The 19706-nt window shown below is 40.6% G+C and overlaps 1 protein-coding gene across 1 annotated transcript in view; it reads right to left on the bottom strand.

Moving 5' to 3' along the window:
- Positions 1-4692: 4692 nt before the first annotated feature.
- The window catches only part of bmp7b (bone morphogenetic protein 7b), a 46905-nt gene continuing 31891 nt past the window's right edge, over positions 4693-19706 (bottom strand). Inside the window, exons 2-7 of the mRNA XM_047380099.1 lie at positions 18922-19114; positions 14321-14469; positions 10892-11095; positions 8036-8112; positions 7443-7553; positions 4693-7256 (exon numbers count right to left, since the gene is read on the bottom strand). Of these exons, the coding sequence (XP_047236055.1) occupies positions 7107-7256; positions 7443-7553; positions 8036-8112; positions 10892-11095; positions 14321-14469; positions 18922-19114 (884 nt within the window). The 3' untranslated portion in view covers positions 4693-7106. The remainder of the gene's footprint in view (positions 7257-7442; positions 7554-8035; positions 8113-10891; positions 11096-14320; positions 14470-18921; positions 19115-19706) is intronic.

The following is a 19706-nucleotide window of genomic DNA, read 5'->3' as shown; positions in this document are numbered from 1 at the left end:
CAACACACTGAACAATTTCAACCAACAGATGGCAGCATAGAGCTGCGTTGCTTTCTGCCTCAGGTAGTGAACTATTGAACAACTGTTTTTGTAGTGTAGCCTAGGAGTTCCCAAACTTCGACCACGCCAAGGCCCCCCAAACAAAATTAGCTTCTGTAAAGAAACATCAACTTTTAGAATGTTTTTTTTCTTATTTTTATTCATTATGTGTGTGTGTGTGTGTGTGTGTGTGTGTGTGTGTGTGTGTGTGTGTGTGTGTGTGTGTGTGTGTGTGTGTGTGTGTGTGTGTGTGTGTAAGTAACAGACAAAGATTACACTAATAGGAGGGATGGGCATGGTGGTTCCTAAACAATTTGTCAAGCCTGGGCTAAATGTCTGTCAGTGCAATACGCAGTTCATTGTTTACGTATAGACATGCTCTATATTTTGTTTTGAGTACCTTTAAAGTTGGAAAGTTGTGCTCACACAAGTAGGTTGTTGCAAAAGGGAGAACGCATCAAGATGGGATAGTGATTTCTTATATATAGCCAGTGGTTAGACAAGGGACGACCCTCAAAGTTCAGTTTTAAATCCCCTGAATATGTCATCTAGATCAGCTCCACCTGTGACTCTTCCTCCAGACTAGAACTGACACTGGGTGCAAATGGGTTACTAACCCAGTTTAAATGTGAGTTTTCAAGGTCAAGAAAATAGTCTTTGAAATATCTTTGGAGGTGCTCCAGGTGGGACTGGAACAATGGCGAAATGGAGCCCAAATCAACATATGACAGCAGCTCCTGGTGAAGTGGGAACACTTATGTAACTCCCTTCTGGAGCTTATGTTATAATATTATATATTTTACTTTATAGTTATGATTAAAAAATAATTTAAATATAAGATTACATTTTATGATAATGATAAAAAATCAGATTCTATTCCTTTGTTTTTGCATTTTTTCTCTTACCTTCCCTCAAATTTTCTGAGACCCCCATAGCACCCCCTGGTGGTTCCATGAGGGGCCCTGGTCCCACTTTGAAAAGCACTGCAATAGCCAACTGACTTACTGGGTACACTTGTTCTACTGCTTGTTAACACAATCATTGAATCAGCCAATCACATGGCACCTAATTAATGCAATTAGGTCTCTCTACATTGTGAAGACAACTTGCTGAAGTTTGAACCGAGCATTAGATTGGGGAAATGAGATTATTTAAGTGAGTTTAAACGTGACGCTGTTGTTGGTGGCAGATGAATTTGACTGAGTAGAAAATATCAATTAGGTTTACAGAAAATGGTCAGAAAAAGAGAAAATATTCAGGAATTGAAAAGCCTTATTTGTGTCAGAGGTCAGAGGAGAAGGAACATACTCATTCAAGATGATAGGGATATTTTAAGCCACCTAGTACCTGTTGAGCATCATTTAAAGGCCACAGCACACCTGAGTATTGTTGCTGACTGTGTCCATCCGTTTATGACTACACTGTACCATCAGAAGGTGGACATCAGCAGGGCTTACAAAGCTAATGTTAGTGCAATATAGTGAAAACAAGTATTTGATACACTGCTGATGTTGCAGGTTTTCCCACTTGCAAACCATATAGAAGTCTTTAATTTTTATCATAGGCACTCTCCAACTGTGAGTGACGGAATCTAAAACAAAAATCCAGAAAATAACATTGTGTGATTTTTAAATAATTAATTAGAATTTGATTGCATGACATAAGTATTTGATACATCAGATAAACAAAACATAATAATTGGTACAGAAACCTTTGTTTGCAATTACAGATATCAGACATTTCCTGTAGTTCTTGATGAGGTTTGCACACACTGCAGCAGGAATTTTGGACCACTCCTTTATACAGATCTTCTCCAGATCCATCATCTTGAACTTCTTCCATTTTCTTATAATTTCGCCAACAGTTGTTGCCTTCTCATCAAGCTGCTTGGCTATTTTCCTGTAGCCCATCCCAGCCTTGTACAGTCCTACTATTATATCCCTGATGTCCTTACACAACACAGTTGTGTAAGGACATCAAACAGATGCAGTTAATATAGTTAATGAGTTGAGAACAGGAGAGCTTCTTAAAGAAGAACTAACAGGCCTGTGAGGGCCAGGATTCTTACTGGTTGTTATGTGATCAAATACTTGCAATCACATGCAAATTAATTACTTAAATATCACACAATGCGATTTTCTGGATTTTTGTTTTAGATTACATCACTCACAGTTGGAAAGTGCCTATGATAAAAATTACAGACTTCTTCATGCATTGCAAGTGGTAAAACCTGCAAAGTGTATCAAATGCTTGTTCTCCCCACTGTATATTTTAATATTCAACCAGATTTGCCTATTTTTGCTATTTGTATTAGAACAGTCCCACATCTGTAGTGGTTGAACTGATAAAATATCAAAGAAATATGCAAACCAATTGCACATTTTGTTCTGCATAAAATGTTTATGCCCTAAGATGTGTTTTGTCAAACAATAGCTTTACCTCATAGAGTCGCCGATCACTGGCATTTTATTTCTGCACGTTTAAAGTAAAACTATGACTCATTATGCAGATTGTCTTTGCTGTTTTGCAGGATATCATATTGGACCATTTTCCAGCAATTTGTATTCCACTGTAATAAATTGTTTTACTTTAATTTTGCATAGCTTTTCATTTGCGGCCATTGTCTGCTGGGCTGACACAAAGTAGTGCATATTGTAAATTAGAAAGGAAAATAGAAATCCATTCTACACCCGTCTTTACTCTAATACCTCTAAACAGATTAAACATAGAACATAACTGCAATGAAACAGGTCAGATCTGAGCATATTGATGTGTTAGTATGGGCAAGTCATAGTCCAAACCAAAATCTAATTGAGAATCTGTAACAAGACTAAAATACATTGAAGTTTGTGGAAAATTTAAGAAAGTATGAATGCTTTGCAAGACACTACTACCCTCTGGAGTCTTGTGTAAAAGTAGGTGCAACAAACATTGTGTGATTCAAAGTTTTGGTACTCGTATATATGGACTACAGTTCCCCTGACTTCCTCCAACTTGATTCGACAAACCACTATGTAAATCTTCATCTTCTGAGCTCACATTGGACCTGGGGACTTTGCTTTCACTACTACTTCACTACACTGTTTTTCTTGGGAGGCCAATGTGTCATGCAATGAGGCCCGAAATCTGTGTTCCAAGAGTCAGGTCATCACTCTTCTGCAACTTTGAACTGCATCTTTGGCTTCTGTCTTTTGAGCTTGAACATGGAAAGAGGCTGGGTGCCATCCTCAACAGCACTCTCTCCTTTCAGTCTCATATTTATGATATTGTCCTGTCTGCAGATTTCCACCTTTGCTCCATAAACCGCCTCTGTTCCTCCCTCAGCCCCCACTCCACTTCTGTCCTCATTCATAGCCTGGTCACCTCCTGTCTCCTCTCCTCTATAGTCTTCAACAAAAATCCCTCCATGAACTTCAAATTATTAAGAACTCTGCCACCCGCTTCATCAGCAAAAGCCCCTCCTTCCACAACATTCGTCCCATGTTACAACAGCTCTTACTCTGCCACCCAGCTCTGGAATAAGCTGCCACCATAATAGTGGGAATGTGTGATTGTGACTGTGTGCGCCTGTTTTTGTGTCAGGTTGGGTCTCTTGGTGCAGGGCTGGATCTGCTCGTCACTGCAGCTGCCTGGGACTTCTGCACTATGGCTGCTGGCTCCCCTGGGGCTCTCCTCCGTTCTTTTCTGGAGGGAGTGGGGGGGTCCTCCTGGGGTTCCTGTGCTGTGGGGGTGGGCTTCGGACGTCTGTAGCTCAGATCTTCTCCATGTCTGTCCCGGGTTTAGGGGCTCAAGTCTTTGGCTCCTCACACTCGCTTTAGCAATATTTTTTTTAAAGAGAAACCTTATATACACAATGCATTCAAACTTACACCCACATGTGTCTGGATTCAGGTGTTAACAGGTACACAGATGTTCTATATTGAGCAGCAGTTACCACCAAATACATCTTGCATTAGTAACGTGCACTTTTTGGTGACATTACTGTTGTTATATGTTTCTACAGGTGTAGAAGCAGTCTTCTAGTATCTTGTACTTTAAGACAAGATACTAAAATCCTTCTTTCTCTCTATCCTTTTCTCCTTCTCTCCCTTTTTCCTTTTTGCCCCACCTCTCTCATTGTAGCGTTAGCCGTAATGCTCCACCTGTGAAAATAAATCTGTTGGGCTTCTTCTTGGCACTCAGACAACGATTCTTAGTGCTACTCTGCCAGACAAGACTTGCAAAAAAAAAAAAAAAAAAAAGCAATCAGCTACCACTTAATATCACTAATATTGTCTACCTGCCTCAGTTTAAAATTCACATCAAAATTCACTTTTTTAAATCTGCATGTTCATGTAATTTTTTTATTTGTTAAGTTATTGTCCATTGTTTGCTCTTTTCTACTTGTACAGTGTCCTTCAGTGTTATGAAAGGCACTTTTAAATAAAATGTATATTATTATTATTATTATTATTTTTGAATGAATATAACTTTCATGAGTTACAATTGAAGCAGAAAATTTGTTAAAAAGCTATGATATATGCCCCTTTTTAATGTCACATGAAACAATATGTCACACTGCTGGTGTGTTGCCTTTCTCCCATGTTATTGTAACAGTTCAGCAGCAAAACATAGTTGAGAAATTGGAGCGCACTTTTTAAAAGCTCAGCCTGCTCTCAATAAATAGACCTTTTTATTTTTAAATACAACAGATTGTATTACAGCAGAGAAGTACAAACCTGAAAATGTTGAGCACACAGAACAAGATACTTCAAGGTGGTTTGTATTTCTAAAAATGTTCCTACTAAATGAGGCAATGCTTATGTCCAAAAATAGTACAGCATTTTATACATGGAAATAAAATAAAGAAATCCAAATTGTATTCCGGGAAATAAATACACTTTCTTTTTTTTTTGGAAAACAACAATATTTACACAGTATTGTACATTGAGGGAATACAAAGTCCTTTATACTCCTCCACCAGTCACATATTCATATATATGGTAAACATAATAAACTACAATGATTATCATAATCATTAAGATAACAGATGGTTGTGAATGAATGATTATACAGTACAGTCTGTGCTTTAGGTTTCTTGTACACACGGTAGAACCCAAAAACATGATAGTGTGTTCGTACGTACCTGTGCATTTATGTAGAGAGGTCATACAAGGGAATTTTTATTTTCAAATAATGTAAATAATTTATGTCCTTTAGCCTCTAACTTAAATATGGAGTCTCTGTTCTTGGAGAATGTTCATTCAGCTGTTTTATAAAGACAAAATCTGATCACATATAGGTAAAATAGAAAGTTAGTCATCTGAAAATGTCAGATAAAAATGTTCCAAAAAACTGCATTTTTTTTAGATTATTTTGAATTGTCAATCATTAGACAAAAATAATGAAATGAAAGGGAAATGTACAGATAGACTGTCTGTTTGGAGAATCACAAAGGAAAACCTTTGTCTGCTACTTAATCTGTGCAGCTCGTTTAGAGACCTTATTCTCCCTGAGCAGATAAATCAGTGAGATCCTTTCTGCCCTGCCAGTGTGTCACTGAAAGTAAAATGAGGAAAAGTATTCTTCCTGCTATATTAAAAGTTTCACGTTGTTAGAGTGGGTTGAGCACATAACAGAGAAAGGAAGAGGACTGCAGAGTGAAACAAAAGACAAATGTACTGCTATTAACAGTTTCAGATTTTAACAGCTAAAGAAAAGTTGAAAGGGAGCTATGGGTAACTGCATGCCAGAGAAAGGCCAGGGTGATCTCTTGCTGCATGGAGCATGGAGTGATGCTGCGCACCCCCCATCCTCCACCCCCTGCCTGTTGCAGCAGGCAAGTGAGCTGGCTGAGAGAAGGCTGCCTAATGTACAAGAGATATAAATCTGTCTGTTTAGAAATATCTCTGATTACAAAAAACACAGCCATGTTTTGGAAACTAAAGGGTGCCACCCATCACTCTTATTAAGGAAACAGTGTTTTAAAAGTACAGTTCCCAGCTGAGTGCAAGCTAGCTACAGTGCCTAAGCAGACATCCAAATTATTTAACAAGCTAATATTAATTTAGCACAATGAATAATTGTTGCTTTTCTTTCACCAGCAAAAACAGTTAGATCATGTTATATATCTTTGTTTTATTTTTTTGTGCAAATGCTATGAAATCTTTGTGTTTTTACTCAAGGTTATCATACATGAAAGACTACAACCTGTACGGTGCAAATATTCTGAAACTTTGAAAGGAGGAAATTACTGAAAAAAGAACATTGATGTCTTTAAAGATGTCTTTACCTCTACATCTAGTACATCAGTGCAACATAACATTGTGGTTAGATAAGTCACTGAACCTTCAGTAGGACCTGTCCAGGGTGTACCCCGCCTCTCGCCCATAGACTGCTGGAGATAGGCACCTGCTTCCCCGTGACCCACTATGGAATAAGCGGTAGAAAATAACTGACTGACTGACTGACTGACTGACCTTCAGTAGGAATGGGGACATCTCATTTCCATCACATGGCAAGCAAATGATCCTATTGAAAATATAAGGGAAAATGGAAAATGAAAAAAGAGGCTTCATTATAAGGCTTTATGCTGCAAACTCCTTCACAAGAAGGTTGGAAATTGATTGATTAATAATATTATTTTTATCAGTAAAATATATTTCTAAACCGACTCACACTGCTATTTTTTTAATAGGATCTAAAGAAATAAAAATTATTATTTATTTATTTTTATTTAAGTATTGTTGATTAGTTTATTTCTTATTTATTAGCTGAATGAACATCTTCCATGAAGTCTTATACTGTTTATTTTTTTTATATGCAGATTGCTTTCCAAACATTGCTTCATGTGGAACATATGGGCTTTTACATTTACTGCTAAAAATGACAGCATAACCAGGAAGTACATTTCTATTTTATCTTAAACAAATATAGGGGGGAATTTTCCTGTTTGGCCTTACAATAATATGTCCACATAAAATGCACAAAAAACTCTGCGATCCTTCTGCTGCATTTTACACGAGCGCTCTGTTCCTTCCCCTCTCATCGTGTGCGTATGAGTGCATCTCTGTGAAGATGATGTTGGTTCAGTGGCAGCCACATGCTCTGACTACCATGTTGCGGTACTTTTTGAGGATCACGTTGGAGCTGTCATCAAAGTAGAGCACAGAGATCGCATGGAGCTGTGTCGGTGCACAGCAAGGTTTGGGAACAGATTCTGGATTAACAAAATGAACCTGGAAGGAAGAGGAGGTCAGTTATGACAAGATATCTTGCACAATAAATGCTTTTCATGAATAATGCCCCATACAATCTGGGCTTTGCAAAGTTTGTGTCCCAAATTCGCCAAAATAGTCATGAGAGATCTCACTAAGGCTGCACATGTATGCTGTATTTTATTTATTGGCTTTACAGCTACTCACAAGTGTTTGCACAATGGCGTGGTTTGTGGCATTCATGTAGGAGTTTAGCGGGAAGGCACACTCTCCCTCACAGTAATATGCAGCATATCCTTCAGGAGCAATGATCCAGTCCTGAAAGTGAATGAAAGGAGAAGTTCAGATAGATGTTGGGTTTTCTTGTCCTTTCTGGTAAATATTTGAAACTGACATGCCTGAGGGCACCTTGGAGTGCAGGAAATAATATACAATCTCTTCACTGCAAGTGACTTTCTAGAGGTCATTAGAACAACTGGATGTAAAATGCAAACATAACATAGAATTTATTTTAGTCATATTTGTCATTTTTTTGTACCTCTAATTAAATTTCTTTTGTTTCTAACTTTAAGAAATGTGACAAAATGTTGGTCTTCCAAAGCTCTCCAAAAAGAAAGCTTCACTTAAAACCCCAGATGTGGGTTAGCTAGCTGAATGAGTTTCTCGGGTTTCTAAAAACACAAAATGTTGTTTTAATCTGGACACTGAAATTACATTTTTATGTTTTAGGCCAGTTTAAAGCTGGATTTTATGCCGATTTCTACAGTGTCAAGCAATCTTGGCAAGTTCTGTTTTTATACCTGCCATCCTAAGTCACGGAAACTGACATAGAGCTCATGCTTCTTGCACGCCTGCTTCTGATCAGCACTGCTGTTTTCTGCGGACAAAAGAAAGACACAAACAGAGAATAAACATTGGTGCATTCAGAGTCTAAAAGTACAGACCTATAGTGCCTCATAAACGTATTCATACTTCTGGATATTTTCTATATTTGTCACATCACTACCACAAACCCTCAGTTGAGATTGTATCTAATAGACCAACACAAGGTACAGCAAAATGGTGAACTGGAAGAAGAATGATTCATGGTTTTCAAAATTATAAAAGTAAAAAGTGGGGACAAGTGTATGCTGAATACAAAGCCCCTGTAGATATTAGATATCTGCTGAACATTCTTTCCATTCTTCTTTGCAAAACAGCTAAAGCTAAGTAGAATTTGATGGAGAGAATCTGTAAACAAAAGTTTTCTGGTATTGCCACAAACTCTTAACAATTGATTTATAACCTATCGCTGCTTTAAACTTCTCCAGAGCTTTATCCCTGACCTGTCTGCTGTGTTCTTTGATCTACATGATGCTGTTGGTAATGTTCTCTATCAACATCTGAGGGCTTAAATAAAATTACACACAGATGGACTTTGTTTACTAATTAGGTGACTTCTAAAAGCAATTGGTTGCACTGAAATGTATTCAGGGCTAAAAGAGTAAAGGGGGTTTTGATTCAAATGCATGCAACACATTTTCATTTTCTTTTTTTCATTTTCCTTCAGCTTCACAATTATGCATTGCACTGTAAATGTAGCAAATGCTTAAAAACATTGCTGTTCAAGCCAATAGCTAGGAAATTACCTAAGGATGTAGCATCATTTTTGTATCATCATTTCAGTATTTTAAATAAATGGGCCACCATGCTTGGATGTCACTCTGCTGGACTTCGAGTTTCCATTAGATGAAACAGATGTGCACACAACATATCTCAGCCAGATTTACAACTAAAGACTTTATATTTTCACTCCTTTCTTCACTTATTTTAGCATTCCTTTTTCTTTTGACAACACAAAAAGAGCCTGTTTTCTTATCCACAAGTATCATTCTGCTCTTCTGGTGACCAGCAAGGGTCTGTGGTGCATTAGCTCTTGAAAGCGTTGGAAATGATTATGAGCGACTGGTTCTCATCATCCTGCTAAAGATCACTGCTATCCAAAGTTCCAAACAGACCCATTTGGCCCATGTGTCCAGGGTCTGGTTGCCCCACAGCGCACTGCAGATGTGTTCCGCCACAAAACCCTATGCTGCCTTGCCTTCAAGCGGGAAACTTAGCCCCAACCTCTCTGTAATGCTCGGTAAATAAACAAAGACAGCAGAGCACTATTTGAAGCTTTACAGTCTAATGTTTCAGTGCTTCACATAAACATAGCACACTCACACCTGCAAAATAAAGGTATCAAATGCTTTAACATTTCAGTGTCATTTATGAATATTTTGTGTCTGTGTGTTATGAGTGCATGTGCAGACACAGATACTATTAAAGAAGTACCTTTTACTTTGTTACTTCAGTGGCTTACAGATATATACAGTGTAGAGGTATTCATACCCCTTGAAATGTTCCAGATCTTGTCATGTTGCAATCAGAAACAGCACTGAGTTTTAGTGGGATTATATGTGACAAATACGTAGTAGCGCATATTTGTCAAGTGGAGGGAAATTATGGATAGTTTTTTACATAAACACATCTGAAAAAAAAAGACTTTCAGAAGTCACAGAATTAGTAAACAGGGTCCACCTTTGTGTAATTGAATGTCAGTATAAACACAGCTGTTCTCTCAAGGCCTCGGAGGTTTGTCAAAGAATGTCAGTGAACAAACAGCATTATGTAGACCAAGGAGCACATCACACAGGTCAGCGATAGGGTTGTGGACCAGTTTAAAAGGGTTAGGTTACAAAACAATATCCCAATCTTTGAACGTCTGACTGAGTACTGTTTGTTCCATCACCTGAAAATGGAAGGAGTATGGGTCCTAAATTGACATGCTGAGCAAAATGCAGCCATGAGGCCAATATGGACATTATAAAAAGTCTTGTTTGCAGTTTGCTACAAGCCTTCTGGCCCACATGCATATTGCTATGAGCATGTAAAACTAACCGTCACAAACCAGGAGGACACTGCAAGCATGTAGAAGAAGTTAGTTAGATGGGACATGCATACAAATAGTAAGTGTGGTGTAAAACGAATGCTGGACATCATCCTGAACACATAACCCCCACAGTAAAACACAGTTGTGGCAGCATCATACTGTGGGTATGGGCATCTTCAGCATGGACAAGGAACTTAAATATTGATGGAATGGAGGGTGGAGCTAAATACAGGGCTGTCCTTGGAAGAGGCCACAAGATAATTGATGTTTCGTGTTTAGGATGGCCCAGTCAGTGTCCAGACCAAAAGAAACTTGGGTATCAGGGGTAGGACTTGAAAATGGATGTTGACAGATACTTCTTGTTCAATTTGGCTGAGCATCTATATTGCAAAAAGAACAGTTAAAAAGATCTAGTCTTTAGATTTACAAAGCTGGTAGACATACCTTAAAAAGATGTACATGCAGCTCCAAGTAGCATTATAGAGACTAAATGCTAATACATGCTAAACCTTTGTTAATTGCAAAAAAAAAAAAAAAAACATGAAAACCATGTATCTTTTTTCTTCCATTTTACATTATGAGCACTTTATGTTTCTCACATTAAAACTTTTAAACTAAACAGACGTTAAATGTGGAAAAACATCAAGGAGTAGAAATATAGTCACAAGGGACTATAATGGATATGCTTATTTCAGTGCATGAGTTTGCACGGACAGTCTACATAATGCACACTCACGTTTACCTGCAACACTAGCCACTCTGAGCGCCTCTTGGCTCTTTGCAGCTTTGGATCGGTTGGGGTTGCGTTGCTTGCCTCCTCCTGAAGTTGAGCGGATGCTTCGCAGGTGCACTTCAGTTGCTTTGAAGAAGGCCACCATGAAGGGCTGTTTGTTCTGAGGTCCACTGCGACCAATCAGCCCGGCCACATGAGGATTGATACTCTCTTCTATTGGGGCGACAAAGAACAGTGCAATATGTTTTCCACATCATTTTACTTTGAAAGGTTTAAAGTTTAAGCATCTGAGATCAAGTAATTGCTGTGTTTATAGGTTTTTCCTACTTTTGTGATCCTTTACTCACTCAAACTATTTCTGACCCTTCAATAAAATGTATAACTAACGTTTTGCTTTGTGAAGTCTTTCCCATGCATCCCTTCTCCACCTTCTCTTCAGTCACTGCTGGCGACAGAATGTCGTATACACTTGTTTGTACATGCTCCCCTATAAATTCATACCCAGTCTAACCTACAATCACACACAGATGAATCCAATGTGCCCAGCCCACCCTTTGCACAACCTGAAAGCAGTATAGTGTCTGTTTTCCTCATCTAACATGTAACATCCTGTCTTCCCGTCAAAGATGGCATTCTGTACACTCTCTTGAACTGAATGCTGTTTGTTGAGAAAGTTTTCTGGAGGCAAATATTTGTGCCTCCAGATAACTTATGCCAACTGAGATAAAACTGTTTTTTTTTCCGCAAGCCTGCTAATGATGATGAGGGTATGACCGATGATGATGGCGATGAATGATGAGGTCTTGACAGATGAAAGGCACAGTCTGATATATCTCCTCTGTGTCCCCACAAACAACAAATAATCCGAGTGCTTGGCATTTGCAGCGTTGTGTTATAATGCTGACCCTCATGTTGCACTGCACTATGATGGATGCAGCTAACTTGGGTTTGTTAGGTTTACACTTGAACACAGCTGGCGCTCTTCAAAATGTTTATTTGGAGCACATTTTATGGCCAATAAAGTAGAAACTGGTTACTCTTTTAACTTAATAAGGTAAATAGTTTAGGCCAACCATATTTAGGCACTATTTCTGTTTCAGCTTTATACATTTAAGTAACAGTGATGTAGGTTCGGTTTAACTGAACATTAGGCATTTCTAAATATGTACTGACTGTCTTGGTTATACAACTAGATATTTTCTTGTCTTTTTTAACCTAAAAAACTAAGCTGTGGAGTCTTTAGGAAATAAATAACATTGCCGGACAAAAAAGAAGTGGAAATTCAATATCCCACACCAACAAGACAAAACACGTAGCACTGAATATGTAGAAGCTGCATATTTTCTGCCTGTATGTGCTCCATCTCAGCATCACAAAGCAAGAAGGATTAATTATTTGCCAGTTCAAACATGGCAACTGACCTCACAGGCCTCACAATTTAAAAACAGGGCTGTAAAGGTTTTTGCCTCCTTACAGATCTTATCTGTTTTTTGTCATAGTCTGGTTGTCTCTGTGCCTGCTGCTTCCTTTTTCCACCTCTGGGGGCCGCGGAGCTGGAGAACCGAAGGTGTGACAGGTGTTCTTAATTGACTCATCAGTTCAGAGGACTATATGAGGGCGGCTCACCTGCACTTTTGCGACTGAGTGTTTTTGCCCTTCATGGTAGTTCTCCCTGGCCATATACCTTGTATTTTGTGATAGTTTTATGAGGATTTTTACCAACAGTCCGTTTACCTTGTCTTAGGCACCTCAGCCTTGCTCCTTGTTGGAGATCTCAAGAAAAACCTCTGATCACAGTCTGGACTCTGGATTCATTCCATGCAGCGGGCCACCCTGGATACCTCTCTGTTTGGTTAAGCGAACCCTGTCCACCCTCCTATGGTTCCTCCTGGATCATCAAGAAGCCCCAACGGAATCAGCACTACCTCACTGTCCCAGACTCGCAACCATCTCCCCCTGGCAGATTGCCCCACCCGAATAGTAAGCCCAACCACAGAATTAGCAAGTCTGTATCCCGATCTGAACTCACCTTGTTGTTTTCCCTTCCAGTCAGACGGCCTTCCTGGAAACTTCGCTCCTTGTACATTTCACAAATTGTTAATAAATTCTTTAAACGGTTCTCTGTTTGAGCGTTCTCTGCATGTGAGTCAAATCTGGCTTAAAAACGATGACAGTTTTTGGTCTTTTTATTTTAGTCTTAGAGCAGATTATTCAGAGTAAATACAAACCTAAAGACTTGCAGTATTACGTGAAGTAGCTATTGAAGCACTTGAAGACTGCACATATAAAACAGCTTGTAAAATGCATAATGGGTGATTTTCTGTTTTCTAGTATTTACTCACGTTCCTTTTAAAAGGAATCATAGTTCACCGTTATCTGTTTGACTTCCTGTCGAAGGCTTGTTTGATGAGACATTTTAGAGATATTATTGGTCTTCATGAGTAGCCACAAAGGCTGCATGGTGGTACAGTTGGTAGCACTGTTGCCTTGCAGCAAGAATATTCTGGTTCCAGTCCCAGCCTGTGGTTGCTCTGCATGCTTTGGATGTTCTCCCTGTGCTTGTGTAGATTCTCTCTGGGTACTCTGGCTTCCTCCCAAGGTCCAAAAACATGACTGTTTGGTTAATGTAGCTCTCTAAAATTGTCCTTGGGTATGAATGTGTGTGCATCATCATTTATTCTGTGTTCATTTCCCCCTGTTTCAGTGTTCCCTAATTTAGTGATTACTTTCTCAAGGTGTCTCAGCTTCCAGCTCTTTCTTAGGTTTTCCTCATCCAGCAATTAGACTATTTTGCATTCCAGTAATTAACCTCCCCAGCATTTAAGCCTCTCTGTTTAGTCATTTTTTGTCAGATTTTGTTGCTCTTGTTACTCCTGTCATGCATTCTGTTGGGGCCCAGTCCCTACCTGTTTCTCTCAAGTTCCCTGAACTTTCTGTGTTTGTTTCACATTACCTATCATCTTTGTTGCTACAAGTTTTGTGTTTGGTTATTTCACAAAAGACTCATTCACCCCACTTTGCCTGCTTGGCATCTGCTTTCTGCTTCACTCTGCAATTGGGTTTCTAATAAAAACACCAAATCATGAACAACTTGATTTGGTGACTTTGCTTAGCTGCTTTTTTTGCACTTGCAAAATACGCGATTCTACGGAAAATAAAGGTCACAGCGTTCTAAAACATGAAATGGGCACTTGTGCAAATGTCTGCACAGGTGTGCAACCCTCTTTCCATAAATGTTTCCTTTCTTAATCTCTCAGTATTGAAAAACCACTCCATATGCTATACTTTTCAGACTCCTTCTAATCTAATCGTTTATACCTTCTCCTCTGTGTTTTTGTTGGTTTTTTTACATTTCATTGTGGGAATTCCAACTCTAACACTAAAAGGCCTTTCTGTTTCCTATATGTGACAGGATTATCTGACATGAATGCCTCTTACCGTTTGGGGTCTCCAGGGCCAGCTGCAGACCCAAGTTTTTGTCAGGGTTCAGTACCCAGTGGTTACTGGTGGCTGTAATGTCAAAAACCAGCCAGCCCTCCTCTGCTGCCCAGATCACCCTCGAGTCCAGCAGAAAAAGATCCGATTCCCTGAAGGGACACAGGAAAAAATTTTCAAAGTTTGATATGGATAGTCATGTAGAAAGAAAGTGACTGAAGCAAAATGTCATGACTGACTGAAGCAAAAAGTCATGGCATGAAAAGAGAGAGAGAGAGTCAGAGTAGCGTGACAGAGAGAAAGAAAGAGAGTAATGGAGGGAGGTGAGGAGGTCTCCAGATGGTGAGGCCCTAGGGAGCATTTCCTTTTCTTAATTGACAACAATAGCTTTGTAAACGGGCTGTCCTTTCATATGGTACACACTGACTGGAATTCAGTGGGTGAACCAGAAAGCAAACAGGGGACAGAGGGAGATACAAAACACACAGCTGTGAAAAAGAAAAAAAAAACAGTGAGCAGAGTAGTGAAGGAAATAGTGCCTATCCAAGTCAATCCTGTTGTCCAACATTGAACTCCGGTTTCTAATCTTTCACCATTTGTAAGTAAAAATCCCTTGTTCTTCACATGGGCATTCATGCATCCCGACCTATTTTCTGACTGAGCAGATAGTGTGTCACATAGTCCTAGTCCATTCATGTATGCAGGCCTTTCTCTTGCAGAGGAATAAATGACTGTGTTGTTCCCTTCAGACAACAGAAAACTTTAGGAGCAGCTGAGGACAGAGTTATACACCTTCTTGAAAAGCCTTATTCAGTTCAGAAATGTTTTGTGTGAAACTGCCTAAAATCAAAGCTTTGATGCCATATTTTTGATAAAATTCTTTATTTTGTGGTGTTGTATATTGTCACAGACGATGTTTACTGAAAACCAAATTTAAAAAAGGGTGTCAGCTGTGTCTGGATCCAATTGGTGCTTTGTTATTGGACTTATGTGCTAGTCACGGATTGTCCATAATGAACACCATGTTCAAACATAAGGGTGTCCATCAGTGCACTTGGCACCAGGACACCCTAGGCAGGAGGTCAATGATCGACTTTGTTGTCATATCATCAGACTTTCGGCCGCATGTTTTGGACACTCAGGTGAAGAGAGGGGCTGAGCTGTCCACTGATCACCACCTGGTGGTGAGTTGCATCCGCTGGAAGAGGACAAAGGCGAGCAGACTTGGCAGGCCAAAGCGCATAGTGAGGGTCTGCTGGGAACGTCTGGCGGAGCCCTCGGCCAGGGATGTATTCAACTCCCACCTCTGGGAGAGCTTTGACCAGATTCCGGAGGATGTTGGAGACATAGAGTCTGAGTGGACCATGTTCTCCGCATCCATTGTCGATGCTGCTGCCCGTAGCTGCAGCCGTAAGGTCTGCAGTGCCTGTTGTGGCGGCAATCCCAGAACCCGGTGGTGGACACCGGCAGTAAGGGATGCTGTCAAGCTAAAGAAGGAGTCCTATCGACTGTGGCTGGCTTGTGGGACTCCTGAGGCGGCTGACGGGTACCGTGAGGCCAAGCGTGCGCTTCAGGGGTGGATGATATCCGCTCTGAGTACCTCAAATCTCTGGATGTTGTGGGGCTGTCATGGTTGACACGCCTCTTCAATATTACGTGGCGGTCGGGGACAGTGCCTCTGGACTGGCAGACTGGGGTGGTGGTCCCCCTTCATAAGAAGGGTGACCAGAGGGTGTGTTCCAACTACAGGGGGATCACACTCCTCAGCCTCCCTGGTAAGGCCTACGCCAGGGTATTGGAGAGGAGAGTCCGGCCGATAGTCGAACCTCAGCTTCAGGAGGAGCAGTGTGGTCTTTGTCCCGGCTGTGGAACACTGGACCAGCTCTATACCCTCTACAGGGTACTCAAGGGTTCATGGGAGTTTGCCCCCCAACCGGTCCACATGTGTTTTGTGGACCTGTAGAAAGCATTCGACTGTGTCCCTCGTGATGACAGACGGATAGGTGTGGCTGCCGCAGTGATGGGGGCGCAGTGTCCGTTGTGGTGAAGAGAGAGCTGAGCCAAAAAGCGAAGCTCTCAATTTACCGGTCGGTCTACGTTCCTACCCTCACCAATGGCCATGAACCTTGGGTCATAACCGAAAGAACGAGATCCCGGATACAAGCAGCCGAAATGAGCTTCCTTCGTAGGGTGGCCGGGCACTCCCTTAGAGATAGGGTGAGGAGCTGGGCTATCCGGGAGGGGCTCGGAGTAGAGCGGCTGCTCCTCCACATCGAGAGGAGCCAGTTGAGGTGGCTCGGGCATCTATACCGGATGCCTCCTGGACGCCTTCCTCGGGAGGTGTTCCAGGCACGTCCCACCAGGAGGAGGCCCAGGGGACGGCTCAGGACACGCTGGAGGGACTATGTCTCTTGGCTGGCCTGGGAACGCCTTGGGCTCCCCCCGGAGGAGCTGGAGGAGGTGTCTGGGGAGAGGGACGTCTGGGCGTCTCTGCTGAGTCTGCTGCCCCCGCGACCCGGTCCCGGATAAGCGGAAGACGACGAGTACGAGTATGAGGTGTCAACTGTAACACAAACTGTAACACAAAGTTAAATGTTAAACAAATTTACCTAAAAAAGGTCTTCTGTTATTGAAAATAGCCAGTGACTAAAATACTTCCTTTGTAAATAGGATTGCATCATGCTGATCTCTCAGATATTGGTTTGGTCCCTTGAAAATACACGCTCAATCTGTTTGGATTGCTGGATTATTAGTCAAATGATATTGAGAAAGAATCTACCTGAATTACTTAAATAAAATTAAACATACTTTGTCAGTAGTAAGGGCTGCAAACTTGTGCACAGCTAGATCGAACAAAACAGGATTGACAATAATGGTCTGAAGTTACACAAAAAGGCATCAAATCAGGGTCTCTTTTGTTTGAAGTTCTTGTTTCATTCCTTCTGTTCTTCTCCTCTGAACTTAGGTACAGAACCTACCAAGCTGTGCGTTCTTTGCAAAAAAGCTGTTACTTTCTTTTCTGCTGGTTTAGTTTCCAAAGGGTGTGGGAAATGTGTACGGTGGTGCTAATGTTATCATAATTGTAATTATTTTGGATACGAATCTAACCTGACAAAAGGATCAAAATGTGAGTGGTAGTCCTTAACACAAAAGAAGAGCATAAGAAGCTGCCAAATATCTTGGATTTAGGCCCCAACTGCAATACCCTGGACAAATTTAATTCTGGCATCATTGGTAAAATTAAAGTTACAGAAACTCTGTAATAGGATAAGGGCAGGCTGCGGCATGTCATTCGGTCTGCTGAGAAGGTGATTGGCTGCAGTCTACTGTCGCTCCAGGAACTGTACACCTCCAGGACCCTGAAGCGGGCAGGGAAGATTCTGGCTGATCCCTCCCATAGACTCTTTGAAACTCTCCTCCTGGCAGGAGGCTGCGGTCCATCCGGACCAATACCTCACGCCACAAGAACAGTTTTTTCCCATCTGCTACCAGCCTTGTTAACAAAGCCCAGAAACCACCCTGACACTCTCCCTTCCCCCCCCCCCTTTTTTTTTTTTGCCGACCGGACACTTGTAACTTGCATTACATTAACGCTCAGCTTGGACTTCTGCTTTACTTGCACTGCCATACTTGCACACTGATCACCTGCACTGTTGTACCGCTCTCGCATCTTATACTGCTCTACATACTGCTCTACATTTACTCTCACTCACTCAAAACTGTGCACATATATTTATATTTATACTGTTTAATTTGAGTACTGTATTGCACAGACTACGCCAAACAAATTCCTTGTATGTCCAAAAACGTACTTGGCAATAAAGCTTTTCTGATTCTGATTCTGATTCTGATATCTTCACCAGAAGGTGGACATAATTAACTACACCAAAACTTTTTTGTTTATTTGTTTGTTTGTTTTTTTATATTTCCAGCCAAACTTAAAAGAACAAGATCGTGAGCTTGGCTAAAGCAATGCAAGGCTTAAATATTTTCCAGAATGATGTTAGCTCATGTTTTCTTTGGTACAATTATCATTTTCTTCAGTCATTAATATCATCAGCTGACATTTGAAGTTCAGTGGTAAAATAGTTAGGAAAAGGTGAGATTGATGTGGTAAAAACCACAGGAAAAAGCTTTACTGTTGTTGGGGTTTTTACCAAAGAAAGCCAGAGTTGGCATAAGGAAAGTGAGTATTTTTCTAATTGTTTTTGATCACAATGAGATATGCAGTACACATGTATACAACTGAAATATATTTAAAAATCATCAAAAACCTGTACATATTTCAAAATAGATAGGTTTTCATTCTCTCATTTTGGGGGACTTTTTAATCGAGTATATATGACTAAAAACAATCTTTATACAATCATTTTGCTTTTAGGCAGAAACTTCATTGCCAACATCCCACACTATTAATAAATATCTAAAGGGTTTTTATAGCATGGACATCAATTTTAGACAAGCATATTGTATGACCTGTCACCTCACCTTACCTGGAAGCAGAATGACTGGTTGTAAAACAAAAACATTTAAATACTGTTCCAGGGTCAGAGATCTAGAAACATGGAAGTTGTTTCAGCACATTACTATACATTGGAGCTCACCTGTCAAAATGCTCCTCCAACACCTGGTAGACGCTGACCCGGAAGGTCTCATTATCATAACTTTCATGGATGAAATCCTTGTAAATACGAAACTCAGCGGCAGTGGCGGCTTCACCCTCTGGGATGCGGGACAAATCAAATCTAAACTCTCGATGATGCCGCCGCACTGGTAAGAATTCCTTATCATGCTCCACTGCACAGAAGCACAAAAACAACAAATAAGACAGCATTCCTTTACAGACTGAGGGGATTCACCCATTATGAGGTATAAAACAGTGAAGCACTTATGTGAGTTTACATAAAGTCTAAAAACTTTATGTATTGAGGCAGAGAGTCATGATATTTTCCTTCAAAATAAAATATTCTCTTTCAAACTCAGTTAGGACCTGACATAAGCTGTCAGACTTTAAGTCAGTGCCAGATTTGACACATTGATAGATATGCAGTGCACATGTTGGCTGATGATAGAAACATTCATGAAGTGTTGCATTAGAAGCAATGCATCTGGTGAACACTGCATAATAAAGAAATGCAAGCAGATTCTGACAGTTTTATGAGCCGCTTTCTTCCCTTTCTTTTCCTTTCATAGCCCCAGAGAGTCATCCTGTCTGCACTTCATCTGGTTCTCATGGGGTGGGGGCTCCATTTTGCTGTACCCCATTCCAGCTGTCCTGTCATTGCCACATCCCTGCTTTCCAGTCCATCCTGCACCCCCAGAAAACCTCCATCCTTAACCTTGCTCCTCTTAAGTCACAGCCGGACATCCCCTGGGCTAAAGCCTTTTA

The sequence above is a fragment of the Girardinichthys multiradiatus genome, chromosome 1 (assembly GCF_021462225.1).
Source record: "Girardinichthys multiradiatus isolate DD_20200921_A chromosome 1, DD_fGirMul_XY1, whole genome shotgun sequence".
Classification (NCBI taxonomy): domain Eukaryota; kingdom Metazoa; phylum Chordata; class Actinopteri; order Cyprinodontiformes; family Goodeidae; genus Girardinichthys; species Girardinichthys multiradiatus.
Note: the sequence above shows the minus strand (reverse complement) of the source record. Positions and strands in the feature narration are given on the sequence as shown.